The following is a 25,836-nucleotide window of genomic DNA, read 5'->3' as shown; positions in this document are numbered from 1 at the left end:
CTGTTGCCATTCATCACCCAGTCAAGTAGCCTCCAGCCGACCCCTCCATCTGGGCAGGACGCACACTCCTGGCCGGCGAGGGGCTCGCACCTGCCGCTCACTCCCCTGGAGACACTCCTGCCTCGGGGCTGCCATGGCCGCAGGCAGCCGGCGATGTGGGTGTGGGCAGGGCCTGCAGGTGGAGATGCTGGGGGTCAGGGGGGGGAGCAGTGCCAGGTACCAGCAGGTCAGCCTCAGGCCACGCCTACCCCCGAGAACGCTGTGTGGAACCAGCTAGAAGCAGGGCTGGGAGGTCTGGCTGCCCTGGGATGCTCATGGGTCTTTAGGGCCCAGCTCCATGGCCTGGGGCCAGACACCCCCAACCTCCCCCTCCCCACCCCCCTTAATTCTGAAAGCTGCGTCAACAGTGCCCAGGACGGGAAACACCCAAAGGGCTCTCGGTCGAGTGACTAGGGGCTGGGGCAGAGCTACCCACCTCCACCAGGACCTTCGAGGCAGCCGGGGCTCCCACCTGCCCGCCCTCCTGGCCCCCATCCCGCATTTGGCCCGGCTGGTCCCTTCCCGCACCCCTTCCCAGACTCTGCTCCCCCGTCCTCTCCCTGCGCCGCAGGAGTCGGCCTCAAAGTGCTGGGAGCATGTGGAAGCGATGAGACTTGAAGGGCCAGTGCCCGAGCCCCAGCCGCTTTGAGGCGCCCCGGGGGGGAGGTGGGCGGGAAGCTCCAGGCCAGGCTGCCAGCCCACCCTAGGGTACAAGGGCGAGGTGCTGGCCTGTGCGGACAGGCCAGGCCTGGAGGAGGCGATGGATGATGGCAATGAGGCGCAGCCGCGTAATGAGAACAGGCCCAGCAAAGGGACCGGCACACCAGGGGCCGGCCGGTCCCGGGGCTGGAGGGGCTGGAGGCCGGTGCCCGGGAGCCTGGACAGGTGGGCAGCGTCAGGAGGCGGCCGGTCGGGACTGTGGGGCCCTTTCTGGAGAAGGAACAGGAGGGTCTCGGGAGATGCTCAGTCTTTATTGGCACTCGGGGTGAGGAGGGTCCTGTCCCTGGCCGAGTGGGCACCTCCGGCTGGCGGCTCTCACCTCTTGCTGGCTGCAATGCAACACGTGACCTGGAGCCCGGCTCCCACCCAGCCGCCCTCCCGGCCCGGCCCGACCGCCCTCTGGTACCTGGCAGCTTTAGCCATTTGGGCACCTTGCCCAGGTCCCTCCTCAGGGGCTGGACTGTCCCAGGGCTGGGCTCGGGGGGCCCCCCGGCACCCTCCTCCGCAGCTGCCTCCGACTCGAGGGGCACGGGGTCAGGGGCTGGCAGCGGGGACGGGGTCACGGAGGTCCTGGACATGCACCTGCGGTAGAAGGCCGAGGCACAGGTGGCGAGCGCTGCAGCGTGGACCTCTCCCCCTGGGCACTGCCAGCGCCTCGGGCTCTCACCTGGTCACCAGCACGTCGGCTGCAGATGGGGAGACGGTGTGTTCCAGCAGCTTGGGCTCCAGATAGAGACCTGCAGGCGGCAGCACCTCAGGCCACGGGGAGGGGGCCAGGGCTGGGGGGCTGCCCTGGAGGGGGGGGATCAGACCACAGGTCTCCCTTCCAGGCCCAAAAGCAGGCCCTGCTCCGCGACCCACTCACCTGCTGGCTCCTCGGCCCCGAAGTGCACCAGGGCGGCAGGGAAGAGGTTTGCCTGCAGGAAGGGCAGAGGGAGCTCAGGGGCCAGGCGGGCACTAAGGGTGGAAGACGGCCCCGGAGCCCCGGACACAGCCTGCACCTGCCCCTCACCGAGTGCCCCGAGGACCATGGCTGCGGTCCCACAGCTGACCCAGGGCCGTGACCCCACTGAAGCCGTGTCCTCCGCCTCGGAGCCTGTCTTCCCTGCGCTCTCGGCTCCAGCTCTGCACTCGGAGGCGAGGTGGGCAATGGACAAGGGCAGCAACACTTGGAAAACCCCACTGTGACGCCTGGGTCACAGCTCGTGGGTACGTGGGGGGCTGCCCTGGGGCTGAAGCTGGAGGTGGCCAAGGAGCAGGGGGTGTGGGTAGTACAGTGCCCTCCCTCCCAGCAAGGCCAGACCCGACTCCGTGGGACCACCAGGTGCTGGGACTCCCCTTAGCACCCACGTGGCAGCATCTTCCTATTTCACAGGACCCTGGCCAAGCCCACCTGGTGGGCGGGGCCATCTGGGGCCACAGGTCTTACAGCCTTGAAGGGCCCACCCCTCGCACCTGTCGGAAGCCCCGCCCACTGGTCTGTGTCTCTGGGATCCCAACCCAACAGGTGACTGCAAACCACAGGACACCCAGAGGGAGACCTGCCACATGGAGGGTTCCCAGACGGCAGGGGCTTCGGCACCCACTGAGGTGAGGCCTGGGGCCTGGGCAGGTGGTGGGCGGGAGCTCCGGCCCAGGAAGCAGGTTTGCTAGGGGGTGTTGGGGGCCTTTGTGCCCACTGACTGCACCCCCATAGCCCCCGGCCGTTCCTAGACACTCCTGGTCCAGCAGCCAAGAGGGCAGCTGGGCCGCTGCCCCCACACCCACACTGTCACCCCCGGAACATGGGCAGGCCCCAGGCAGCCTCCGGCAGCAGCCAGCGTGCAGCCCTGCCAGGGACATGAGAGCCGCGGCTTCCGCGCTGCTCCCCCCAGGGGGGCGGGAGGCTTCCTGCCCCGAGCCTGCCAGCTCTGATCCCGGGCAGGGCCGCCACCCCGGGGAGGCCGCGCGCCAGGGCCGAGTGACGGATGAAAGGAGACGGCTGCTGGTAGCTGGGGGCAGCGTCACAGAAATGAGGCCGAGTGGGCGGACGGCACTCAGGGCTCCTAACGGGAGGAGGGGGGGTTTGGTCCCCTCCCAAAGCCCCTTCCCAATCCAGTGCATCAACAGGCTGCGGGAGGGGGGCAGGCGGGGTGAGCACCCAACTTCAGGCTCCTGGGCCGAGGGGGTCAGGCACGGCTCCCCCACTTTGACTCCGTTCCTGGTGAGTGGCCAGCTCTGCCTGGTCTTGTCCCATCTCCCCACAACCGCGCGGCAGCCCCAGCTCAGACCTCGCAGGCCTGCGGGCCACTTAACAAGGGCTGGCCTCTGTTAGTAATTAAAATATCTGAGGCGGCTTTGAAGAGGAAACCATTAGGCCCGGCTGGGGAGGCCCCAGGCTGCCCTCCCCTTGAGGACAGGACATTCCTCCTGCTCTGGAGGCGGCCCAGCAGGCGCTGGGTCAACACTCCTCACCCTCCAGGAGCAGCCGCAGGGGGGCCGCAGGGGCAGCCAGCAGGGAGGGCCCGGCCGGGAAGGCAGGCAGGGAGCAGGCAGCAGGGCCTCCAAGGCAGCAGGCCACCTGCAGTGAGGGCTCTGACCCTTGACCTCAGGACCTGCCCCAGCTGCCCTGCCTGTGGACCCTGTCCACCCAGACCCGGGGCAGGGAGCCCCGCAGCCAAAGGGCCCGTCCCCTGGGCAGCAGCGGAGGAGGCAGGAAGCAAGCACAAGGCTCTGCACCCCCGCCCCCCGTCCTGGGCCTCAGGGAGACGGCCCCTCTGACCTTGGCCTTGCCCTGCAGAGCGGCCCGAGTCCACCCCCCCAGGCCAGCAGCCAGTACCTGAAAGAGGGTCAGCGTGTGGTCCTCCAGGATGGTTTTTGGAGGAGTGATGACTGGGGAGAGAATGTGTCGTGAGGAAGGCCTTGCCCGCCCCCGCCCCCCCCCCGCCCCTCACCCCTCGCCCACCGCCATTCCCCAGGGAAGCCTGGCTGGAGGGCCGCAGCCTCAGCTGGGGCTGTCCTAGAACAACCCTCAGTCCACAGCCTCTGCCCACTTCTCTGCTGCAGCCAAAGCCCTGGTGAGGGGCTTGGGTGGGGGAGTGACCGGGGCAGCCCCTGCCAGGACCCCAGCCCTGGGCGCCATCCACAGCTCAGGCCCAGAGCCGGCGGGCGGCGGAGCTGTTCCCAGGGGCGGCTCGGGGCAGGGGGCGCAGGCAGGCCTGGAGCACGACTCACACAGGTGGAAGGGCAGCGCGGGGTTCCCCAGGTGGCTCCTCACAAAGTCCCGCAGGTCCCCCACTGAGGAGGAAGGGGAGGGTGAGCGGCCCCAGCAGACGCACCCGACGCTGGCCCCGGTGGGATGGGGCAGGCCGGCCGCACCAAGCTGCCCCCCACCCTGGGCAGCCACTTCCTGGGTCCTGGCACTCAGGACACCGATCCGAGCTGCTGGGAAGTCACCCTTGTTCCTTCCATGGGACCGAGACCCTCAGTTGGCCCGGGGCAGGGGCCACCCCGCCCCCACCCCCCGGCCCCCACCCTGCAGCGGCCTCCCTTCGCCTCCGCTGCCCGAGCTGGGCAGAGCTTTCCCTCCAGGAGCTGCAGCCCAGGCCGCGGCCCGCTGTGGGGGTGGGGAGCTCTGGATGGCCCTCTGTCCAGAAAGAATGGGTGCAGGGGGCCAGGCACCGCTAGGCCAGCCCGACAAGCACCCGACACGCTCTGCAAGCTCAGAGCCCGCTGCCTGCATCCCTCAAGCCCCCGCTCCCCCGAGCCCAGGCCGCAGCCTGGAGGGAGCGTCCTGGCCGCAGCGGCCCTACCTGTCTCGCTGGGGCGGAAGACGCCCTGCAGGATGTAGCGGTCGGGGAACAGCACCCTCAGGACCACCTGGGCCGGGACAAGCCGCACTGTCAGGACAGCGGGAGCCCAGCTGCCCCCTGGGCCCACAGTGGCAGGACCCCACCCGGGGCAGACAACAGGACCGGAGCAGGTGGAGGTGCCAGCCACCCCTGTGTGTGCCCCGCTCCCCCCCGCCCCCCCCATGTACACAGACTTCTGTTTTCGTCATAAAGCCAGGCCGCTGGTTCCGTAATGAGCCGAGGCTGTGCAAGCTCAGGGAGCACGCGCAGCGGCCTGTGCACCAGGTTGCACAGGAGGAACCTGCTCAGAGCCACCTAAGCCCCGCCCCGCCCACACCTTAGGGTATCCCCCACACCTTAGGGTACCGCTCCAGCTTCTCCTTCATCTGGGCCTCCCTGAAGGCCTTGGTCACTAAGGGGGCCTCCTCCAGGCGCTTCCTGTGGAAGGAAGGGGGCGAGTGAAGGTCCCGGTCTCCCACCAGAGGAGGCCCAGAAGGCCCTGGCTCCGCCCCTGCCTGGCCCCCCCAGGTGCGGCCAGGCGTGGAGTTGGGGACCGGCGGTGGGAAGCAGGGAGACCACGGGCAGGGCACACCCACCGCTCACTCTTGAGCTGGGCCAAGCGTCTCCTCACGTCGTCCACGGTCACCTCGAAGAACTCGTCGGGCAGCTCCGCGGGCCAGGCCTGGAGCAGCTCCCCCAGGTCCGGGTGGCACACCACGGGGTCCCGGTCCACCGGCTGCCGGGCAGAGCACACGGCTGATGCAGGCCCCAGGTGCCCGGCCACGTGGGCTGGGTCACCCGGGCCCTGCAGCTGGAGCTGCTGTGCCCCCCCCCCCCCATGTCAAGCCCAGGCCCCTCACCAGCTGTGGCCAGGCCAGGCCTCGGGAGGGGCGTGGGACTGTCCCTCACCTCCAGGCTCGGTCTCTGCCGGGGCCCAGGCAGTGGGTGAGGGACGCTCGGCAGGCCGGCCTCCCCACAGCCCCTTGCTCACTTCCTGGGGGGCAGTGCCCTGGTCCAGACCACGTCAGGGCTCCAAGGGAGGAGCAGGGGAAGCGGCAGCCCCCAAATTAGAGGTTTGGCAAAAACCTGCCACCACTGCCCCAGAGCCGGCTGACCCCCGCCCTCCCCAGGGGAGCAGCCTGGCCGTGTCTGCCCACCCCAGGGACACAGGAAGGGACAGCGCCACCCTAATTGGCAGCGAGGTCGATGGAAATTACAAGGCAGGGCTGCTCTGCGTGTGGCGTCCGGGGCTAATTGCAGCGGCGTGGGGGCACCTTGGGGCGCGGAGGCCAGGGAGGCCGCCGGGGCGCTGGCCGACGGAGGTGTCCAGCCAGGTCCCGTCCGCCCACAGAAGGGCCCACAGCCATCGGCAGGGCCGCCGGGAAGCTGCCCTCTGCTCCTGCCGCCCCCACGCCCCCCCAGCATGGCGTCCCACCTCCTGTTTCTCACCCGGGACCAGGGCGGGCTTGGCAGGTCTGGGAACAGCCTGTCCGGTCGTCCCTTCCCGTGGCCCGGCCTGGCCACAGCCCTCGGCACAGCCAGACCCCAGACCTCGGTGTTCGGGTGACTGCTGCTCAGTGCACCTGCCAGGTGCCTCCGGGCCACCTCCCCGCAGCACAGGGCCGACGGCACTCCGGGGCCCCGTGGTCCCCCAGAGCTCTCCCTGGGAAGGGGAGCGGGCTGCTAGGAAGCCCCTCTGACCCGAGTGCCGTGGCCAGTGGCCAGCAGAGCCCGGAGGTGGCGGGCCAAGGCTCCGGGGAGCTGCCCCTTCAAAGCCACAGCCTTCCTGCAGCCGCCGCGGGCCGTCTACGCCAGAGCTTTTTATAACAAGATGCCAGGCGCCGGCTGCCCCCCTCAGCCACGGCGCCTGCATTCCAGAGGGGCCGGGCGTGCAGCTCCCAGGGGAGGGCGAGGGCAGGACGCGGATGCCGTGAGCGGAGCCGCCGTGCGCACGAGCCAGGATGGCCTCCAGCAGAAGGAGCCTCGCCCTGAGCGCAACAACGGGGTGACGGGCCCTGCAGGGGGTCCCCGACCCAGCACACGCGGTGGAGCCGGCCCAGGGAGCACGCGGCGCCGGGCCTGCTCCTGCAGCCGCTCGGCCGGTCGGGCTCCGTGTGTTGCTGTCCCTGCACCGGCTTCCCGCACGGCTCCCCTGAGGTGACGGACGGAGATGTCTGGATGGAGAACAGGTCCAGCTGAGACGTCGTGGAAAAAGGACCCCCGGGGCAGCCGAGGGGAGAGCCACGGCGCGTCCTCGCCCTGGGAGAGGCTCCCGGGCTGGCTGAGAAGGGCCAAGATGAACCCCCAGCGGGTGCGTGGCCACCGGCCGGGGCACAGGCTCTGAACGACGGAGCCCGGAACCTTCGAGGAAGTCCTGACGCAAACCTCCACGGCCTGAACCCGCAGGTCACTACGCTGCCGGGGGCACGCAGAGGGCGGCATGCTGAGGGCGCTCCTGTGAGACTGACTCGCCTTGCCGGACCGTGGCCAGGGGCCCCGGAGGAGGGACAGGAGCCCTCGGCCCGGCGACAGGCCAGCGCTGGGCAATGGGACTGACCCCAGGCCATTTGGAGTGGGGGCTTGGGGACCACCTGCCAGCTGACGGCGGCCCCGGCCCCACGGAACGGGCCTGGAAGGGACCCGGAGGGAGCGAGGTGGGCAGCACTGGCCGCCGGGGCCCCACACCACGCTCCGTGCGACCACACCCCTGACCAGGCCAGACGTCGAGGGACCAGGGAGCCGGCGCCGGCCGAGACGGGGCTGCTGGCCTCCAGGCCGGTGGACTCACTCCAGCAGCCGCCACACGAGTGGAACCACGGGGCACGGGGGCCCTCACGGCAGAGGCCTCGTGGCCACGGAGGCTTCGTTTTCTGGGCAGTAACTTTTCAGGACGTGCTGACACCCAGAGAAAAAGCAGAAGCTGCGTGGGGTGACCTCTGGCCCAGACCAGCCCCCCCCCCCCCCCCCCCCCCCCCCCCCCCCCCCCGGCCGGCTTCCTCACGGGGCTCTCCCCTCCCCCGCAGCCCAACTGCCCTCTGACGGCTTGGAGCTGAGCTGAGTCACTATCAGGGACCAGGCCACACCCCCCAGTTACTCCCAGCCAGCCGCCCCAGAAGGCACAGGAGGACCCCCAATCCAGGGCGGGCGGGCAGGGTCCAAGTCCTGGCCCTCAGTCCCGGCAGCACTGGGCCCACCGACCCTTTTGAGCAAAAAAAGCAGAGAAGTTTTCTAAAGAGAAGGTACAGCCAGGCCCATGCAGCTCAGGGCTGAGCGTGCCCTGTGAACCAGGAGGTCAGGGTTCGGTCCCCCCGCAGGAAGCGGGGCCGTGTGGGCAGCTCAGGGCTGCAGGGCGCCACGCAGCCCGTTCTCCGCCGCAGCTGGCAGGCTGGCGTCTCCCCACGTCCAGGCCCCACGGAGAGCAGGATGGGCCTGGAGGCGCCCACACACACTGGCGGCCCCGCAGGGACAGGCTCCGCCGCCTGGACCCGCAGGTGACAGGCAGGGCGGGTGGCTCCTGGGGGAGCTGGCTCCCGGGGGGCGTCCTGGGCAGGCGCCCGGCCCGCCGAGAGGAGGAGGGGAGCCAGGGAGCAGGCGGCCGGAGACAAGGCCGACGCCGGCCCCGAGACGGGGTGCAAGGCACGGAGGAAGTGCCGGGTCTGGGCGGGGGAGACCACCCCCTGGAGGGTGACAGGCGCGGGGACACTGTCAGCCCGTCCTGCCCGGGAGCAGGACTTTGATCAGGCCCGTGCCAGTGGGGCGCCCGCTGGGATGCTGCCCTGCGCGGAGCTGAGGGCGGCCCCGGGCTGGGGAAGGACTTCAAAGGACAGGCCAGGGGCCGCCAGGCAGCCAGCCTCCCGCCCGTCCCGATGGCCAGTTAAACTACCTTCTAATAATTAATGTGCCGACATCAAAGGCAGGAGCCGCCGGGTCTGTAAACCATCCCGGCCTCGGAGGACCTGCCTGTATTTTATCCTGTCTCTTCTGACTCTTTATTTAAACCCAAAACCACACGCGGCGGAGCGCTAACGGGAAGCTGGGAGCTTCTGATCGCTGAAGTGCACCTTTGAAGTCCCCCCGTTCTGTTTTGTTCCCTCCCCTCCCCCAACACTGCAAGGGACACAAAGCAGACACCATGTGGCCGGCCGGCCCCTGGTGTGCGGCTGTCAGTGACGGGAGGCACGAGACGGGCGGGGACGCCCCACCAACCAGCTGCTGGGGCTCCCAGATCAAAGGCAGCGCTGCTGGCGGCCAGGCGGCCCCCCTGCCCGGGGCCGGGGTCAGTGCAGGGGGCGCAGGGATCCTGGGCCCGACAGCACCCCTGCGGGGAGCACAAGCCCACGCCACCCCTGGGTGCCCCTGGGACCCTCAGCAGGTTCCTAAGAGACACAGAGAGCCAGGCCCTCCATACAGCCCCGGAGGGAGCAGCCAGTCCTGGCCCCCAACCCAGGGTCCCCCGAAAGCACAGGCTCAGAGGGAGTCGGGCCCCCAGCACCGGCTCAACCCACCACACGGGCCTGCTTTCGGCCACCGATTCTGGGCCCAGTGACACAGCGTGAGGGTGGGGATGCTACTGGTTCTAACTTGGCCCAAACATCAGCCACTGCCCCTCAGGACGGGCTTGGCCCTGCCCTCCCTGTCCACTCAGCAGAACCACGGGCAGTGTGGGGAGCAGGGGGGAATCTGGCCGCCTACCCCTCGGCAGGACCCGAGCTCCACTCCGCATCCGACCCCCCAGGCTCCCCCGGTGTGACCTGGAGGCAGGAGTGGGGGCTCCCGAGGAGGAGGGCCGGGCCTCCAGCACCATGGCCTCCCGTCTCTTCGCTCCTGACACACAAGACGGAGCTGGAACTCGGCTTAACCCGCCGACGCGAGGGGAAAGGAAGCTCCTGCTGAACCGGCACGGACCCCGGGAATGCGAGGACGGCTCCCTGGCCCCACGGGACCGCCCGCCCCCACCACGTGGCTGCACCAGGGAGGACAGGGAAGTGTTTCCATGTAGAAAAGCAGTTTATAAAGCTCAACCCTCCTTACAATTAAAAAGTCCTCAGGAAACTAGGAATAGGAACTGAACTTGGTAGAAGCTTCCGCAGCTCACGTAACACTTCACAGGTAACCAGGTTACGTTACCCCTTCGGGGCCGAGACGAGCGCTTCTCCACAAACCGGAGAGCAGGACACGAAGGAGACTAACGGACCGGAGCCACGGCTGAACGACGCCACGCTCCTGAAGTGACCGCGGGGGCGGGCAGGGCGGCGGGGCGAGCCAGCACATCGTCCTAACCGACTCGCCACTGCCCTCGGCTCCCGCGGCGGCTCTCCGCCTGGAAAGGGGGTCCGGGAGGGAATCCTCCTCATCACCTAAAACCCCGTGTGGACCTCGCACGAGCGCGAGGCAGGTGCCGGGGTGGAGCCGCTCTGCGTGGAAGGAAAGGGCCCGGGAAGCTGCGAGCTGAGCCCTGAGCACAGACACAGCGGCAGCATCTCAGGACGCCGCCCGCTCACAGGGCTCGGCGCCCACTACACGGACGGGACCGCTCACAGGGCACGGCGCCCACTACACGGACGGGACCGCTCACAGGGCACGGCGCCCACTACACGGACGGGACCGCTCACAGGGCACGGCGCCCACTACACGGACGGGACCGCTCACAGGGCACGGCGCCCACTACACGGACGGGACCGCTCACAGGGCACGGCGCCCACTACACGGACGGGACCGCTCACAGGGGACAGCACGGCGCCCACTACACGGACGGGACCGCTCACAGGGGACAGCACGGCGCCCACTACACGGACGGGACCGCTCACAGGGCTCGGCGCCCACTACACGGACGGGACCGCTCACAGGGCACGGCGCCCACTACACGGACGGGACCGCTCACAGGGCACGGCGCCCACTACACGGACGGGACCGCTCACAGGGCACGGCGCCCACTACACGGACGGGACCGCTCACAGGGGACGGCGCCCACTACATGGACGGGACTGCTCACAGGGCTCGGCGCCCACTACACGGACGGGACCGCTCACAGGGGACAGCACGGCGCCCACTACACGGACGGGACCGCTCACAGGGCACGGCGCCCACTACACGGACGGGACCGCTCACAGGGCACGGCACGGCCCAGGCTGGAGAGCTGGCTGGTCCCGGGCACGGTCTCCCCCTTGGCGTTCCCGATACTTAAGAGTCGGCCAGACTCTGGGCGGACGACCATGGAGCAGGGGAGCCTGGGGCTGCCCAGGGCCCAGGACGCCGGGGGAATGGCCACAGGAGGGGAAGCAGCAGCCAGGCAGAGGGACCCACAGCACAGCCTCCGGCCACGCCACCTGTTCCGCGGACGCCGCTGAGTGACGCGGGACCCCCGCTGGAGAAGGTTCCAGAGCAGCTCCCAGGAGAAGTCCAGCGTGGCCACCCGGGAGAACCGACCCGATAGGGGCCGAGCCCGTCTTCCCTCCCGAGTGCCCACGCGGCTGCAGCTGCCAGGGCGAGGCCGGGCCAGGTGCTCTGACCTCTGGACACTGCCCGCCTGCCCAGGGCGCCCGGAGGGCCTGTGCCTCCTGCTTGGCGGGACCAGAATGTGGGCCTCCCACCCCTCAGGTCGGTGTGGTCAGGGAGCGGAGGGCGGGCGTCCGAGGGGGCGGGTGAGACTCGGAAGGAAGTGGGGGACGCGTGAGTCAGAGGCGCGCAGACTGGTCAGCACCAAGGAGGCAAAGTGCCACTCACAGAACTGGCCGTGGCCGTGCCGTGTCCACGCAGCAAACCGTACCCCACGCTGCTCAGACACCGAGGCGCTGGAGGCAGACGGCACCGCGCTCGGCCTCTGCGTCCCGGGCTGGCCCGTGCAGGGCAGGCGGCCAGCGGGGCAGCCAAGGCCCAAGCCGCCGCCATGTCAGCACCGCCGACCCGGCAGAGGCACCGCCCAGGCCGAGGGCACAGGGGAGGCAGGGGGCACGGGCACACAACCCATCGAAGCACATCTGAAAGGAGCCTCGAAGAAGCCCATTTCAGACAAACCAAACCAGCAGGTCCCTTCCGTGGGGAAACGCCCCCGGCGCACCCGCCGCCCCGCTGACGGGCTGAGGTCCGGTGCGGCTGGAGGAAGGACCCAGGCCCGGCTCCCCGCTTACCGGCTCCGGCTCCGGCGGGGGCCTCGACTTCTTCGGCTTGGAGGGGCCTCCGGGGCTGGAGAAGGACTTGGGCAGCTTGGCGGACGGGGACGTCAGACACCGCGCAGACCCGCAGGGGCCCCCGAGGCGCTGCCCGCCGCCCGAGAAAGGCACGAAGGGGGGGGGCTTGGGCTCCTCCGAGATCTGCTTCGCCGGGGCGTCTGCGCGGCCGGCCCCCGAGGTGCCCGCCTCGTCCTGGCGGCTCACGTCGCCCCGGCTGAGCCCCGCCGAGTCCACGGGGAGCAGCGGGCTGCCGGCTGCCTGCTCGGCCGACAGCGAGGGGGTCGGGCTGGCTGGGCTTTTGCTCCGGGAGCCCCCAGGCTCCTGCGTGACGGCCGGGTCGCATCGCCTCATGGCAAACCTGGGGCCAGAGAGAGGGACGCCCCACGCGTGGTCTCAGCACCGGGTCTCACTGCCCCTCCCCCACGCAGTGGCCTCGGACGGAGCGGGGAGCGCCACGGGCACGTGTCCCTCACGTTCCCATGCTTCCCGCTCCTCTCCTTTGACCCCATTTCGTTCACGGCACAGGAGGCCCCACCTGATGATGGCGCTGCCCCCGGTGAGGCCCAGGGACAGCAGCGTCGTGCTCTGCAAGGCGGCTCTGCCGGTCACCTGCAAGGAGACAGGACAATGTGCCACGCCCGCCCTCCCGCAGAGCGCCCTGCCAGGCTGGGCCCCGGGGAAGGCACCGAGGCCCTGCCCACTGCCTGACCCACCTACAGAGCCGCCCAGCCTGGCCGCTGACACCACGGCTCCCAGCCCGCCCGAGGCCGAGGCCCAGCCACCCGCACCCCAACTGCACCCGAGCATCTGCTCTAGGGCCTGGGTCTGTCCCCAGCCCGACGCCCCCCGAGGCCTGGGAAGCGGGGCTCAGGCCTGGGGGAGCGACACTGGCCACGTGACCAGCCCTCTGAGGGCTGCGCTGACCACGACGGCCCTCACTGGGGCCCAAGTGTCCACCCCCCCGGCCCCTCCCCTCACAGCCCGGAACCCCTTCCTCACGGGCGTCTCACCCACCACGGCCTCCTGGGCCCTCGGGGACAGTGGCCACCCCGGCCAGGAAAGGGCCCGCAGCCAGGACTCCAACAAAAGGCCCCTTGAGCCAGGGGACCGAGCGCCAGGAGGGTCCCGCCGTGGCAGGCGGGGGGCGGGCAGGGCCTCTGCCAGCTGGGCCGCACCGCCCTGCGCTCAGTTTTGGAAAAGATCAAAACGGAGCAAAGCAAATATTTATTAAAATGAAACCACTTTTGTGACTCGTGGGCTTTGGGAGAAGCTGAGAAAACAAACAGGGTGTGGGGAGTTCTGGGAGCGCCGGCCGCGGTCGGTTCCAGCGGAGCGGCCCTGCTTTTTCCATGAAACACTGGGGCTTTCAGCGCTCCCTCCGCCGCTTTGAAGGCCGTGGGGGGGGGGGGGGGGGTTTCCAGACTGGAAACCGGGCTGGGCCGCGTGGCGACGGGAGCGGCGGCGAGCCGGCCAGGCGGGTGGAGCCGGGTCCTACCTCATCCCTCATGTACACGCAGACCGGGCTGGCCTCCCACGGCTGCTCCAGACACGCCCTGCAGGAGAGGGAAGGACATCAGAGGCCAGCCGCTGGCGCGGGACACTGGAGCTCTCGGGCGGGCACCCCGGGAACCCCAGAGCCACCGCAGAGGCTCCCCCCAGGTTCTCCAGGGAGATGGCAGCGGGCATCCGCCCACACCAGACTGGCCACCAACATCCTCTCCCTCACGACCCAGACCCCGAGATGGGACAGAGCAGCCCAGAAGCAGAGCTGGGCGGGCTCAGAGGATGGCGGGCGTGCAGGCGCACACGCACGTGCACCCAACGACACCATCTCGCATACTCAGGCCCGCAGCACCACCAGGTCACACACTGGCTGGAGCTGGCCACGTCCTGGCTGGGGAGCTCGTGACCCGGAGGGACGGAGGGATGTTCACTCCTGCATTTCCTGACACAACCGCCCGCCAGCCCCCTCCTCCAGGGCGTGCCCGAGGCCGGGCCACAGAGCAGACGCCGGTGACCTCAGGCTGTGCAGGGTCACCATCTCGCCTCGGGGCTCACACGCCCGTGGATGCGGCTGGGACGGAGAACATGGAGCTGAACTGGGGCCAGAGCAGCAGGTCTCTGGCTGCCTGCACATGCCCCATGCACACGCGGGACGAGACGTGACAAGCCCTCTGCATGGCTCTGGCATGGGTTCTGCCCATTTCTCACTTGCTTTTAGCTTCTACTTGTGTGTGTTGCCCAGGGCCAAGACCCACACCCCAGAGCCAGCTGTGGGGCCTCTGGGGGGATGCAGCCCTGCCCCTGCCCCGGTACCACCAGCTTCCTCGCCCCCCGAGGTCCCTGCAGGAAGTGGGAGACCCGAGCTGAGAGCCTGGACCAGAGCAACACTGGGTCAGGGCACACCCCCAGGGCCTGGGCCCCGGCCCACCCCGACCCGGTGACCCAGGCCTCGGGAACGCACAGGCCCAAGTGCCAGAGCAAGCCGTCCCCAGGGACCCCGCGCCAGCCCAGCGGGACCACAGATCACAGGCGGCTGAGTGCCTCCTGCCTGCAGAGCCTCGACATCAAACGCCCGCCGGCTTTGATGTGCTTCCTCTGAGGGATCGGGTTCCGAGTGGATCTGAGGGCGACGCCTGTAAACACGCGAGGGGCGGGCGGCGGCAATCACTTCCAGACCTTCCCGCCAATTAGCAGCGCGCTCCGGCAGGACAGGGGACCGGGGACATTCCAGCTCGTGGGAGCCGCCCTCACACCCTCCGAGTCCCCAACGTCTCCAAGGGCTGAGCCGTCGGAGGGCCTCCGAGTGCCTGGGCCCAGACCCAGCAGAACCGGGCGTCGTGTGGCGCTCCCGTGGGTGCCCACCTGCCGCCCCTCCCCAGACATCACCCCGTGCGGGTGGGGCGTGCCCGGCCAGGGTCGGCAAACGGCTCCCAGTCGGGTGGGGGCAGAGGCGTTACAGATGCTCTGTGCTCGCCTCAGAGCACGCGCCCGCAGGCGTGGGCCACCCACTCGGGCCGACGGGACCCCAGGTGTGGGAGCCGCTGTCCCCGTCACCGGTTTGGACCTGAACAAGCTGCACTGGCACCACGAGTCCCCCCGCGGGAACCAGAACCCACCCAAACCCAGAGCCGGGACTTCAGGCTCAGAGGGGCGCCTGCCGCCACGGGAGGCCCCCGCACGTGAGGTCACGTCCAGGGGCAGCGACTCCCGCCCACCACCACGCAGCACCCAGCCGGAGACGAAGAGCTGAGGCTAAGGGAGCGGGAGGCCCAGGCCGCCAAGCCAGCCCTCCTCAGGCGGACGGAGCAGGGACGGAGGCGGGAAGCAGCCTGCCTTTCCCCGGGAATGGAGGGGCTGCCGGGGAGCTGGGGGGACGCCCCGCCTCTGCCGCCTGCAGGGCCCGGATGGCACACCACCCACTGCAGGGGAAGCAGGCGCGCCCGGCCCCCAGGGACACTCGGTCCCGGGTGTACTCTGGGGGGAGGCAGGGGACGAACAGTGAGATGGAGCCGCGGGCGCGGCTGTGAAGCCGGGTGGGAGCAGAGGGCCCAGGCCTCGGGGCAGATGCAACCTGGGCTGGCGGCTCGGAGCCCTCCGGGAGGCCAGGAAGGGCGAGGACTGGCCAGTCCAGTGCGGGCAGTGCCGTCCGAGGCAGCGACCAGCCAGGTGGGCCCTGAGCTCCAGGTGAGACCTCCTCCTGCCACAAAGACCCCAGAACCCCTCACTCTTCCTGCGGGGTACACGCCACAGGGAAATGTTCTGGATGAACTGAGTCAAGTCCATCAAATTCCTAAAATTAACAGCCCGTGCTTTTCTCTCCTTTGATGTGGCTAACAGAAAATTCCTAACCACCTCTTCAGCACGCACATGTGGCCCACGTGGTGTGTCATGTGCCTAGTGAGTAGCCCCAGACTCTGGGGCCAGAGGTCAGAGCTGGACCACCAACTCCCTGATCCCTATGCAGAGGACCTGCCCCTGAGCCACATGGGCTGGTGCCCACTCACCCCCCATGGCTCCGCCGAGACTGCACGCCACCTGCCCTGGGGCCGGCCTCTTCCCCAAGAACCAGGTGAGCAGGGCCAGCTCCCTGCACGGCCCGTCCTGTGGGGACCGGACTCCGAGCCCCGGCCCCGCCAGTGAGGTCCTGCAGCCTCAGGCAGCGACCGGCTCCTGCCCAGCCCCCGCGTGGCCCCAGCCAAGCAGGCCCCTGGCCTGTCCCCGTGGGCACCCGCTTGACGGTTCGTGAACTCTGCCAGGGAGCCGCTGACATGTGGGGATGCCCCTCACTGCCGGCCCAGCCGCTCTGCCTCTGGAACCCCCTCTCGGGAGGAACTGGGGCGCATAGGCCTCCGGCCGTCTGTGGAGTCACAGACGGGACTGGTGGCTGGGGCACGAGCAGCCCACGCACTGGGCTTGCGCCGCGTGGCGATGACGCCGAAGGGATCGCTACGGAGACACATTCCGCTCGTAAGCAACCAAGAAAGGGCGCCAGTGACTTGGGGCACAGCACCCCGTGTTAAGGACGGACATACTCCCGCGGGCTGTGGGGCCTCCTGCCATCACCCCCTTCCTGCAGGAGCGGTCGCCACTGTGCCCGCGTGAATGGCACCTTCAGCCCCGCCCAGAAGCCGACCCCTCCCCAGGGCTGGGTGACCTGTCCGTCCCCACTGGGTGACCTGTCCGTCCCCAGGGCTGGGTGACCTGTCCGTCCCCAGGGCTGGGTGGCCTGTCCGTCCCCACTGGGTGGCCTGACCGTCCCCAGGGCTGGGTGGCCTGTCCGTCCCCACTGGGTGGCCTGACCGTCCCCAGGGCTGGGTGGCCTGACCGTCCCCAGGGGCCCTCCCCGCCTGCACCTGAAGGACCACCGCTCTCTCCCCACAGGAGCTCTCGCCCTTCGCAGCAGGATGCCCCCAGGCCCTTTCCCACAGAGACCCCGCTTCTCTCCAGTTTGCAGCCCGGTGCCCGAGCTCCCGGCCCCATCAGCTGGTCCCCACACGCGAGCCCATGCCCTGCCTCTGCCTCCTCCTCCTCTGTGGGGTCCCCTCCATCCTGCCGGGGGAGCTGCACAGGGGACAGACCTCCATCACAGAGAGACCAAGCTTAAAGGGGCAACGTTCAAGCTGTTCATTCGGCAGAAACCGACACACCCATCGTCATCACCACTTTCTCTTTAAACATGACCCACGCCCAGCCGTGTCGCTCAGTGGCTGAGCATCTACCTATGAACCAGGAGGTCACGGTTCGACTCCCGGTCAGGGCACATGCCTGGGTTGTGGGTTGATCCCGGATCACGCAGGAGGCAGCCGATCAGTGATTCTCTCTCGTCACTGATGTTTCTATCTCCCTTCCCTCTTCCTTCCTCTCTGAACACGATAAAAAATAGACCAATACTACCTGTTTTCCTGGTAAGCATCTGTCAGCACCCCCTCCCCTCACTGCATGGGGCCTCTCAGTCCCCCAAAAGGCGCAAAGAGGGCACCAGGCAGCCACGCCCGGAAAGACGGCTGCTGGCGACCAGCACCTGCCAGGCAAGGCCTGTGCACAGGCAGGCCTCGTCTGACCTGTCCTCCCCCCGGGATGCAGTGTGCCCACCGCAGTGCAGGCCCGGCCGGGACCCGCCGGACACTCACCTGGTCTGAGGGAAGTGGCTGAGGAGCTCCCAGAGGGTCTGCCCGGAGCAGAAGGTGCCCTGCAGCCGCGAGCCGTCGTCCAGCTGCAGCGCGATGCGGACCTGAGAGGAGAGGCGGCTGAGGCGGGGCTGCCGGCACCCGGAGACTCCGCCCCGTGAGGGCCCCGGGTCGTGGGTGCGGGGGAGGGGTGGGCACTGCACGGCCAGCACGTCTCCTCGGCACTCTGCACGTCGCTGTGCCTCGAGCTGCCGGGTGGGGCGCTGTGTGGCGCAGCCATAACCCCGGCACGTGGTGTTTTGTGCATTTTTCCATCACTGAGCACATGGCTTCCCTCAGCCCCTTTGTGATGGTCACGTCCCTGAAGGGGGCGCAAGTCTCTAACCCAGAGGGGGAAGGCCTTTCTGGGCCTCTGCCGAGGACGCGCCGGAGTGCTGGCCGGGCTGCCTGGACTCAGAGCCCCGCCCACCACGCGGCCTGCTGCTGGGGACCAGGGCCTCTTGCTCAGGTGCCACTTGCTCCCCACACAGGGAGCTGCCTGGGGGAACCTTCCTCCCATCCCACCCCCAGGGCGTCCGAGCGCCTCCACACACACGTCAGGACTGCGTGGTCGCGATGGCACCGGGGTGTCAGGGTCAGGCCCGTGTCTGACTCCTGGTGGCTCTGGAGAGCTGACCCACGCCCGGCCTGCACGTCCCGTCCTCACGGGGCGAGCGGCCCTCCTGGTGCTGGCAGAGCAGCGCGGCCAGGAAGGCAGGACCGAAGGGGCTCTGAGCCTCGCGGCTGCTCGGTGGAAGGCTGGGCCCAAGACCAGGACAGAAGACGGCGGGTCCCTCCCGCTCGAGGGTCACTGAGCTCGGCGCACTCCAGACCGTCAGGCAGGGGACAGGCTCCCAGATGAGACGAACGCAGCACAGTGAACCCCAACAGCACCCTCAGCACCAAGAACCAAGTCTCATTCCAACCACCAAAGTAGAAAGTGGCTCTGCCCGACCCAGGGCAGGCGGCGGGGTGTGGGACGCGCCCGGCGGCCTGTGCGCCCACGAAGGGCAGGCGCAGCGCCTACCGTGTTCTTGGGCCCCTCGCGGCTGCGGGACGCGGGCACCATCTCCAGCTTGGCGTTGTTGGGCAGGTTGGCGAACCTCCACTGCAGAGAGAGGTCAAGCACGTTCCTCTGAAACCTGCAACACAGACCACGGCCCTCAGCTGCCCGGGCCTGCAGCACCCAGGCCCACCTGCGGGCGTGTCCCTGGTGACAGCGGGTCTCCCCGGGAAAGAGCGAGTGAGCGAGCAGAGGCAGCGCAGGAAGGGGAAGCCCACCGGCCAGAGCTGCCCGACGCGGTCCGGCCACTGCCTTCCCGCTCCCCAGGGGCCAGCTCCCATCACTCCTGCTTCCTGCCATCCCGGGGCAGGGCCACGCCCCCCAGGACCGAGGCAACGTTCTAGAGGACCACAGTCAGCCGCAGAGCCAGGCCGCCAGTGCTGGGGTCGGTCTGAGACGGCTACTCCCAGCTCGCCAAGCCAGGCCCTGAGCCTGAGTGCCCGCCGCTGCCAGTGCCCACGTGTGCGCCACGACGCACAGGGACCTGGCAGCTCTGATCACAAGAGGCCGCGTGGGGCCCGACAGCAGGGCGGCCCAGCTCCTCGCATCCCCACCCACAGAGCTCCTGGCTGCAAGCCGAGCAGAGACTGGAGGAGTCAGGACAGGAAGCCCCGAGGGCAGGAGGGCTGGGCCCTGTGGCGCCTGCAGGTCCTGCTTAGCAGCCGCTCAGCCGGTTTCATAAGAAAGTAAGGAGCCAGCAGGCAGCCCGGGCCACCCGGGGCGGAGCTGGGACCACAGGCGCTCCCGAGGTCCAGCGTGGGTCACACGTCGGCTGTGGACCAACAGGAGCTGGACACCTGCTCCTGCGACGAGGAGACAGGACACGGCCTCACCCGGGGCAGGGACGGCGGGCTAGGGGACGGGAGCCTTCCTGACCTGGTCCCTCTCCGCCTAACCCCCGGAGCTCCAGGCCCCCGAGAACCACCCCCGTCCACCCGACAGAGGAACGCTCTGCCCAGGGCTGTGAAACCCCCTCACCGTGTGGCCCGGGCTGTGGAGAGAGACAGCAAGTCACAAGGAGAGGGAACCAGGGAACACGCACAGCTCAACTCAGATCTGAGCGCGACTTCCAACGGGAGTTTGGGGGGGACATGGCGCTGGGGAGAGGCCAGTGGGGTCGACCAGAGAGGTTGCCCGTGGCAGATGGAGATGACATGGCTTAGGTGTGAGCAGTTCGTGAGGTGCAGGCTTCTCGAGGGTGAGAAAGAGGCAGTTCAGCCAGCCAGGCGGGGCCCACACCGCTCCAGGGCTCACTGCGACGGGCGGCGGGTCTGTGGGGAAAGGGCAGCAGGGCCGCGAGCGCAGAGGGCAGGGTGCAGGCGTGCGACACGCCGAGGCCGCCTTCCCTGGCGTGGCTGCGCTGTCTCAACAAACCACAGCTGACCCTCGAACCGAGGCGTGCGGGGTGCCGACGCCCATGGGGTGGAAATCCCATGTGTAAACTCTGACCCTCCAAAACGTAACCATGTCCCTCTAACTCCAATGGGGATCTGTTCCAGGACCCCCACTGATACCAAAATCAAAGATGCTCCAGACCCTTCCAGGAAGTGGCTCAGATCAACGCAGTCAGCCGTCCCAGCCGCCGGGGAGCAGGCCAGGCACTCACCGGGAAACAGCCTCTGCCCCTGGCCGGGGGCTCAGGTGGTTAGAGCGTCCTGATGCACCGAGGCTGTGGGTTCCACCCCCGGTCAGGGCACAGTCGAGCATCAGCCAACGAATGATGCACAAGTAGAACAACTCCGTGCCCCCCCACGCCCTCGCCCTATAAAGTCACTAAAAGATGAAGAAAAACAATGGGCACAGACAACAGGGTGGTGGAGGCCTGGGGCGGGCAGGCCGTACGGGTCAGTGGGAGAGAAAAGGGGACAACGTAATACTTCCAACAACAAAGGTTTCCTCAAGGAATTAAGAAAAGGAAAGCATCCGCGTGGAAGTGGACGCCGCGTGCAGTTCAAACGCCCGTCTTTCAAGGGGCAGCTGTGCAGTCAGCAGGGGACAGGCGAGAGATGGCGTCTCCACTCAGAATCTCCTCTGTGAAGAGCCCACGCACGACACGGCACCGCGAGGCCACGAGAACAGGCCCCGCCACGGCTCCTCTGTCCCCGAAGCGAGGACAGCCACCCTGTGAAGACTGCGGCCTGGGACCTGCCACTTCTGTGGACAGGCAGGGCCCCAACTCTTCCCTTGTGTTATTATTATTATTTAAATATACTTTTATTGATTTCAGAGAGGAAGGAAGAGGGAGAGAAGCATCAGTGATGAGAGAGAATCATGGATCGGCTGCCTCCTGCACGCCCCCCACTGGGGATCAAGCCTGTCACCCCGGCACGCGCCCCGACCGGGAATCGAACCGTAGCCTCCTGGTCCATAGGTCCGTGCTCAACCACGGAGCCGCGCCTCAGACCCTTGAGGACCGACAGGAAGCCCTCTCTGGAAAACGCCCAGGCAGAGACCCGCGCCAGCAGCTCCCGGGGCGGCCGCTGGCTTCTCCCCCGCGTGCAGCTCTCTTCCCATTTCTCCGTGACCCCTTCCTCGTGCCCTCCGAGCCCCGGCAGGAGCTTACACGACCAAACGCAGGAAAACCCTGTGGCAGCGGGTTGAACGGTGGCCCCGAAGAGGACAGGCCCCAGGTCCTAAGGCCCCCGAGCGCGTGACGGTGGCCTCATTGGGAGACAGGGACTGCAGAAGTGACGGAGTTAAGGATCTTGACGCCGTCATCCTGAACCAGGGTGGGTGCTTAGGAGGGAGAGGAGAGGACACCTGGGGAGAGGCCGTGTGGGGAGGAGGCAGAGATTGGAGCGATGTGGCCACCAGCCAGGCGGTGCTGGAGCCCCCAGAGGCTGGGACAGGCAGGCAGGGTCCTCCCCTAAACCGCAGCCCTACACCACCTGGACGGCCCCGCGCCTCGGGGGCTGTGAGGAGATAACCTTCCGCAGGTGCAAGCCCGCCGCAGGGCCCTGGGGAGCGAGCCGCCCAGCACTCACTTCAGGTCATACTCGCTGGGGTTGAAGTCCTGCCGCCGGCACGTGTCCTCCAGGACCTGGGGATGAGACAGAGGCCGTCAGCCGCTGCCCACCTGCTGCTGGGCAGGCACAGGGGCGCCGGCGGGGAGGGGGCTGAGGGCCGGTGGGCTCTGCTGGACAAAGCCTAGAAGGCCACATGATGGCCCGTCCGCTCCACAGCTCCACGGGCCTCACCCACCGGTCCTGTCCGCTGTCCCTGTCCTCCCTGGGCCGGACCTGTCACCCCCGCGCCGCTGGCCCCCAAGCCAGTCCCTCTTCACCACAGACATCTTCCTACACACACCCCAGACCCGGCCCCCACTCACAGAGAACAGAGTCCAAACGTGGGCGCCCCTGCCTGCAGCGCTGCCCCCCACTCCCGAGAGCCAGCTCCCCACCGCCCTCCAGCGGGCCCTGGGCGCCCTCCTTCCCTGTCCTGCACGCAGAGGCCCCCACCCGACCCTGGGGGCTGCTCCCGGAAGATCCCGGTGAGCGCACGGACCCCTCCACGGCGGGGCCCGATATACATTTCTAACGGGACGGGTTCGGGTCCGCCAGCGGCCCCCGGGGAAGTGCAGCGAGTGAGTCAGCAAGTCAGGTCCAGGCACAAAGGCCGGCACTTCCAGCCCCGCGGACACCGGCCGGGGACACGCCGGGATGGGGACACGGGCCTGGGACCCCGCAGCCGGGCTCGGGCGCCACGGCCTCGGCGAGGGTCGCAGAAGCGCCGCCCCGCGGCAGCCCGCCCCGCCCCCGCCCGCGGCCAGGCAGGGACCCTCGCGCCCGGGACCCCGGCGCGGAAGTGGGCGGGCCCTCTGCGCCAGGGGGCTGCTCATTGGCCGCCCCGGGCCCCGCCCCAGCGCCGCCCGGCGACCCCCGCCCCCCCCCGGAGCCAACCGCAGGGGCCGCCCGGCGCGGCGCCCCCGCCCGCCGCCCGCCGCCCCCGGCCGCCCGCCGCCCGCGGCCGCACCTGCAGGAGCACGGTGCTCGGCGTCACCTTCACCGTGTGGCGCCGCCCGTTCGGGGCCAGCACCGACACCGCGGAGCCCCCGCCGCTGGCCGGGGCCGCCATGTTCCGCTCACGTGACCCGCCGCCGCCGGCACTGCTTCAAACAACTTTATCGGCAACAGCCGGGACGCACAGCCACGCGGCCGCGGGGCGGGGCGGGGCGGGGCCTGCGTGCGCTTCCGGGTACGCCCTCCGGCCCCGCCCACGCGCCGCACAGGGCCCGCCCCTGACCTGGCCCCGCCCCCTATCCTGGCCCCGCCCCCCGCGCTCCTGCCGGTCCCGAGTGTGTGCTCACAGCTCACCCCAACCGTCCCGCGTGGCCTCGGGCCCGGGCGGCTGAGCTCGCCCCGCCGTGTGGAACCGACGCGGGAAGAGGAAGGCTGAGCGGGACGCGAGCGCGCCCAGGCCTGGACCCCCTTCCCCTTCTGGGTCCCCGGGCGCGGCCTGTCTTACCCGTTCGCCCTGCCATCCTGGCCCCTGACTCTCCCCCATTCTCCTCGTCCCCTGCGGTCACCTCCGACCCTGGGGGGTGAAGGTCAGGGGTACGGCCCCAGCGCGGGGAGAGCAGGTCAGTCTGAGCTGAGAGGCCTAACTGTCCGTGCCAGGCTCATGCCACAGCATCTCACCCCCCCTCCCGCCCCGTGGGAGGTGGGAGAAGGGGTGTAGGGACCCTACAAGCCTCCCTGTGTGGGTAACACAGCGCCTCCTAGACACCTGCATGCTGACACAGACACCCTCCTGCGTGTTAGAGAGTTCCCGCGAGTCGCGATGGAGATGATGGGGCGGGCAGCCGGCTTCCTGACCATTCCCGCCGGCTCGGGCTCACAGAGCGAGGCCTGTGGGCGGCCTGCCCCTCCTTGCATCGCCTGGTCTTGTCCACTCTCCCTGCTCACAGGGGTCTCAACGTCTGTGTGTGTCCAGCTGGGTTCAGGGGCCTCGGGGCAGACACCCCGGCGCATTGGTGACCAGTGCCCGGTCAAGCTTCCCAACCACATCCTTCAACCCCTCGGGACCGCTGGGCGGTTGTGTGGCCGCCAGGCCCCTTGGGCACATCGGCCTGTGGGCTCCTCAGCCTCATCTGCTCGGGGCCGGCCTTCGTGACTGCGCGCTTGTTTACTGGCGGCCTCCACCCCGCAGGCCCTGCGCCTGGCCCTCCAGCAGGCTGACACGCAGAGCGGAGCCGGCACAGGGCGGGTGTTGGCAGACATCTGTCGGAGGAATGACCCTTCTCGGGGAGACAGACAACACTCGGTCCCCACAAGTGCACCGTCACCCCCTGCTGCTGCTGGTCCTTACCCGTGGCGGCGGCAGGGCACCCCGGCAGTGGGCGAGTGGGAGGGGGGAGGGGAAGAGGCGGGCAGACCCACCTCCCCAGGCGGCCTGGCTGGGCCAGAGCTGGTGAAGACCAGGCCAGCAGGACAGACCCGGACCCCGTGAGGCGCCTGTGAAAACAAGCCAGTCCCGGAGACAAGCTGCAGGTGCCGCGTGGGGACCTGGGACGCTAGGCCAGCAGCGGGACCAGGCTCCCGGGGCAGGAAGCACCGGAAGTTTCCTTGGGGCCCCCCTTGGACACGGCCGGGAGGACCCTCGCCTGCCCGTGGTGAGGGTGCCGCCTGCCGGCACGTGCGCTGCTGCCCTGTGTCTGCTCTTGTGGGACGGCGGCTCCTTCCTGCGACTCGGAGCCTGTGTTCAGGGCTGCACTCCAGGCTTCAGCTGACGGATTCCAGGACCCGACCACAGCGGAGCCACGGAGGTGACGGGGGCAGAGGTCATCTTCGCCCGTCTACCTGGGTGCTTGTGCGGCTCACATGTTTCTTTCCAAACCTGGTATCACACACACACACACACACACACACACACACACAAACACACACACACACACACAAGACAGCCCAGCGGGTGTGGCTCAGGGGTCAAGCATCAATCCATGAACCAAGAGGTCATAGTTCCATTCCCGCTCAGGGCACATGCCCGGGTTGCGGGCTCGATCCCCAGTAGGGCATGTGCAGGAGGCAGCCGATCGATGTTTCTCTCTCTCTATCCCTCTCCCTTCCCCTCCCTCTCTAAGCTCAAAAACAAACATCACAAGAGAGTTTTTAAGACAATCTCTACATTCATGTCCACAGCTGCCCTATTGGTAACAGCCCCAAACTGGAAAAGTCCAGATGTGCATGTGAGCGAGTCGTCAGCCTGTGGTCCGGCCATCCAGCTGAGCAGCGCTCCCGCGGCCAGAGACGCAGCATGGCACAGCACGCGGGGAGCGTGCCGCGGGGAGAGCCGGTCCCAGAGGCTGCGGCGTCCCGTCCCTGTCGTCCGCTCTCCGAGGTCTATGGAAACGGGGCAAATGGAGGGTTGCCTGACATTAGCGGGGGGAGGGGGGAGGGAGGGGAGCCGGCCTGGCTCCCGGAAGGCACGCCAGGGGCCTGTCAGGGTCTGACACGCCCACCCGCCCAAGATAGCTCTGTGTCCGGCCCAGCACGCGATGAGCGCCCTCGAACCCGGGGCCCCGCACCGCCATCCCGGCCGGGAGAGGGTCTGCGTGCGGCCCGATGTCACTGTTGGGTGGGAAGTGGGCGACGTACACAAGGTGCGGCCCTGCCTGTGACAGTGACTGTGCAGTCATCGCCATCAACGTTCTAATGAGGCAGTGACACCCACGCACGAGCTAAAACGTCATACGGTGCCCCTTCCTGTCACCTCACCTCTGCTCCTCCCCGGCACAGCTCGGCGCCTCCTGAAACCAGGACCTGCTGCAGATCACAGCCCGTCCCTGAGCCCAACAGCCGGCCGGCCGGCCGCGGGACAAGAACACGGTGCGCCACGCAGCCGGCGTTACCGGTTCCGTTGTCCCGAGGGTCCTTCGGAGCTGGTGGTCCCACTGGCTGGGGGGTCATCGCTCCGTCCATCCCGGGTCTGTTTTAACTCCTCGCCGCGCTGGCGCCCCGCTTCCTTCAGAGCCGCCCACAGACGACGCGCCCTGGGCCTGTCCCGGGGTCCGCGCTGGGAGCGGTGCTGCGGCACAGACGGCGGCCCGTCCCTCCGGCTGGTGGGGACGTGAAGTCTCAACACCTGCTTTGCCACATCCCGCCAGGGCCAAGGTCCCCTGCAGAGGAAATAAGCCATAAATACGATGTTTCTCCAGGAACCATTTACCCAACAGGCTTCTCAGTGGATGGGCCTTGCCTGAACCCACTGTCAATTCCGTGGCTGCAAAATTGTGACTTTCCAGTGTTATCGTTGCCCCTCATTCAGGAGCCATTGGGGGTGGGGGGTGGAGAAATACTAACATGCAGATGATGTGTCACAGGCCTGTACCCCTGAAGCCTGCATAAGTT

General features: G+C 68.7%; 1 protein-coding gene and 1 long non-coding RNA gene across 4 annotated transcripts; one reads left to right on the top strand and one right to left on the bottom strand.

The window, feature by feature from the left end:
• Nucleotides 1–997: 997 nt before the first annotated feature.
• Nucleotides 998–22,627, bottom strand: ASPSCR1 (ASPSCR1 tether for SLC2A4, UBX domain containing). 3 transcript variants are annotated; one of them, XM_028130399.2, is made up of 16 exons: nt 22,463–22,627; nt 21,475–21,530; nt 18,455–18,569; nt 17,392–17,492; nt 13,254–13,311; nt 12,294–12,367; nt 11,717–12,116; nt 5,186–5,325; nt 4,946–5,027; nt 4,551–4,617; nt 3,973–4,035; nt 3,578–3,630; nt 1,625–1,676; nt 1,427–1,496; nt 1,166–1,341; nt 998–1,088 (listed from the first exon to the last, which is right to left on the bottom strand). In XM_028130399.2, exons 1-16 carry the CDS (start codon nt 22,562–22,564, stop codon nt 1,075–1,077), a joined length of 1,623 nt encoding a protein of 540 aa, XP_027986200.1. In that variant the 5' UTR covers nt 22,565–22,627; the 3' UTR covers nt 998–1,074. The 3 variants fall into 3 exon arrangements, with proteins under 3 accessions (XP_027986200.1, XP_027986202.1, XP_054565577.1); XM_028130401.2 differs by lacking the exon at nt 22,463–22,627 and adding an exon at nt 22,020–22,211; XM_054709602.1 differs by lacking the exon at nt 21,475–21,530 and having other exon boundaries at nt 22,463–22,518.
• Nucleotides 22,628–23,698: 1,071 nt separating this feature from the next.
• LOC129147412 (uncharacterized) lies at nt 23,699–25,295 on the top strand. Its single transcript, XR_008554772.1, has 3 exons — nt 23,699–24,254; nt 24,628–24,826; nt 25,225–25,295. It is a non-coding gene; the product is annotated as an uncharacterized LOC129147412 (long non-coding RNA).
• The last annotated feature ends 541 nt before the right edge of the window (nt 25,296–25,836 follow it).

This window comes from Eptesicus fuscus, chromosome 20 (assembly GCF_027574615.1).
Source record: "Eptesicus fuscus isolate TK198812 chromosome 20, DD_ASM_mEF_20220401, whole genome shotgun sequence".
Lineage (NCBI taxonomy): Eukaryota > Metazoa > Chordata > Mammalia > Chiroptera > Vespertilionidae > Eptesicus > Eptesicus fuscus.
This window is presented reverse-complemented; position numbering and strand designations above follow the sequence as displayed.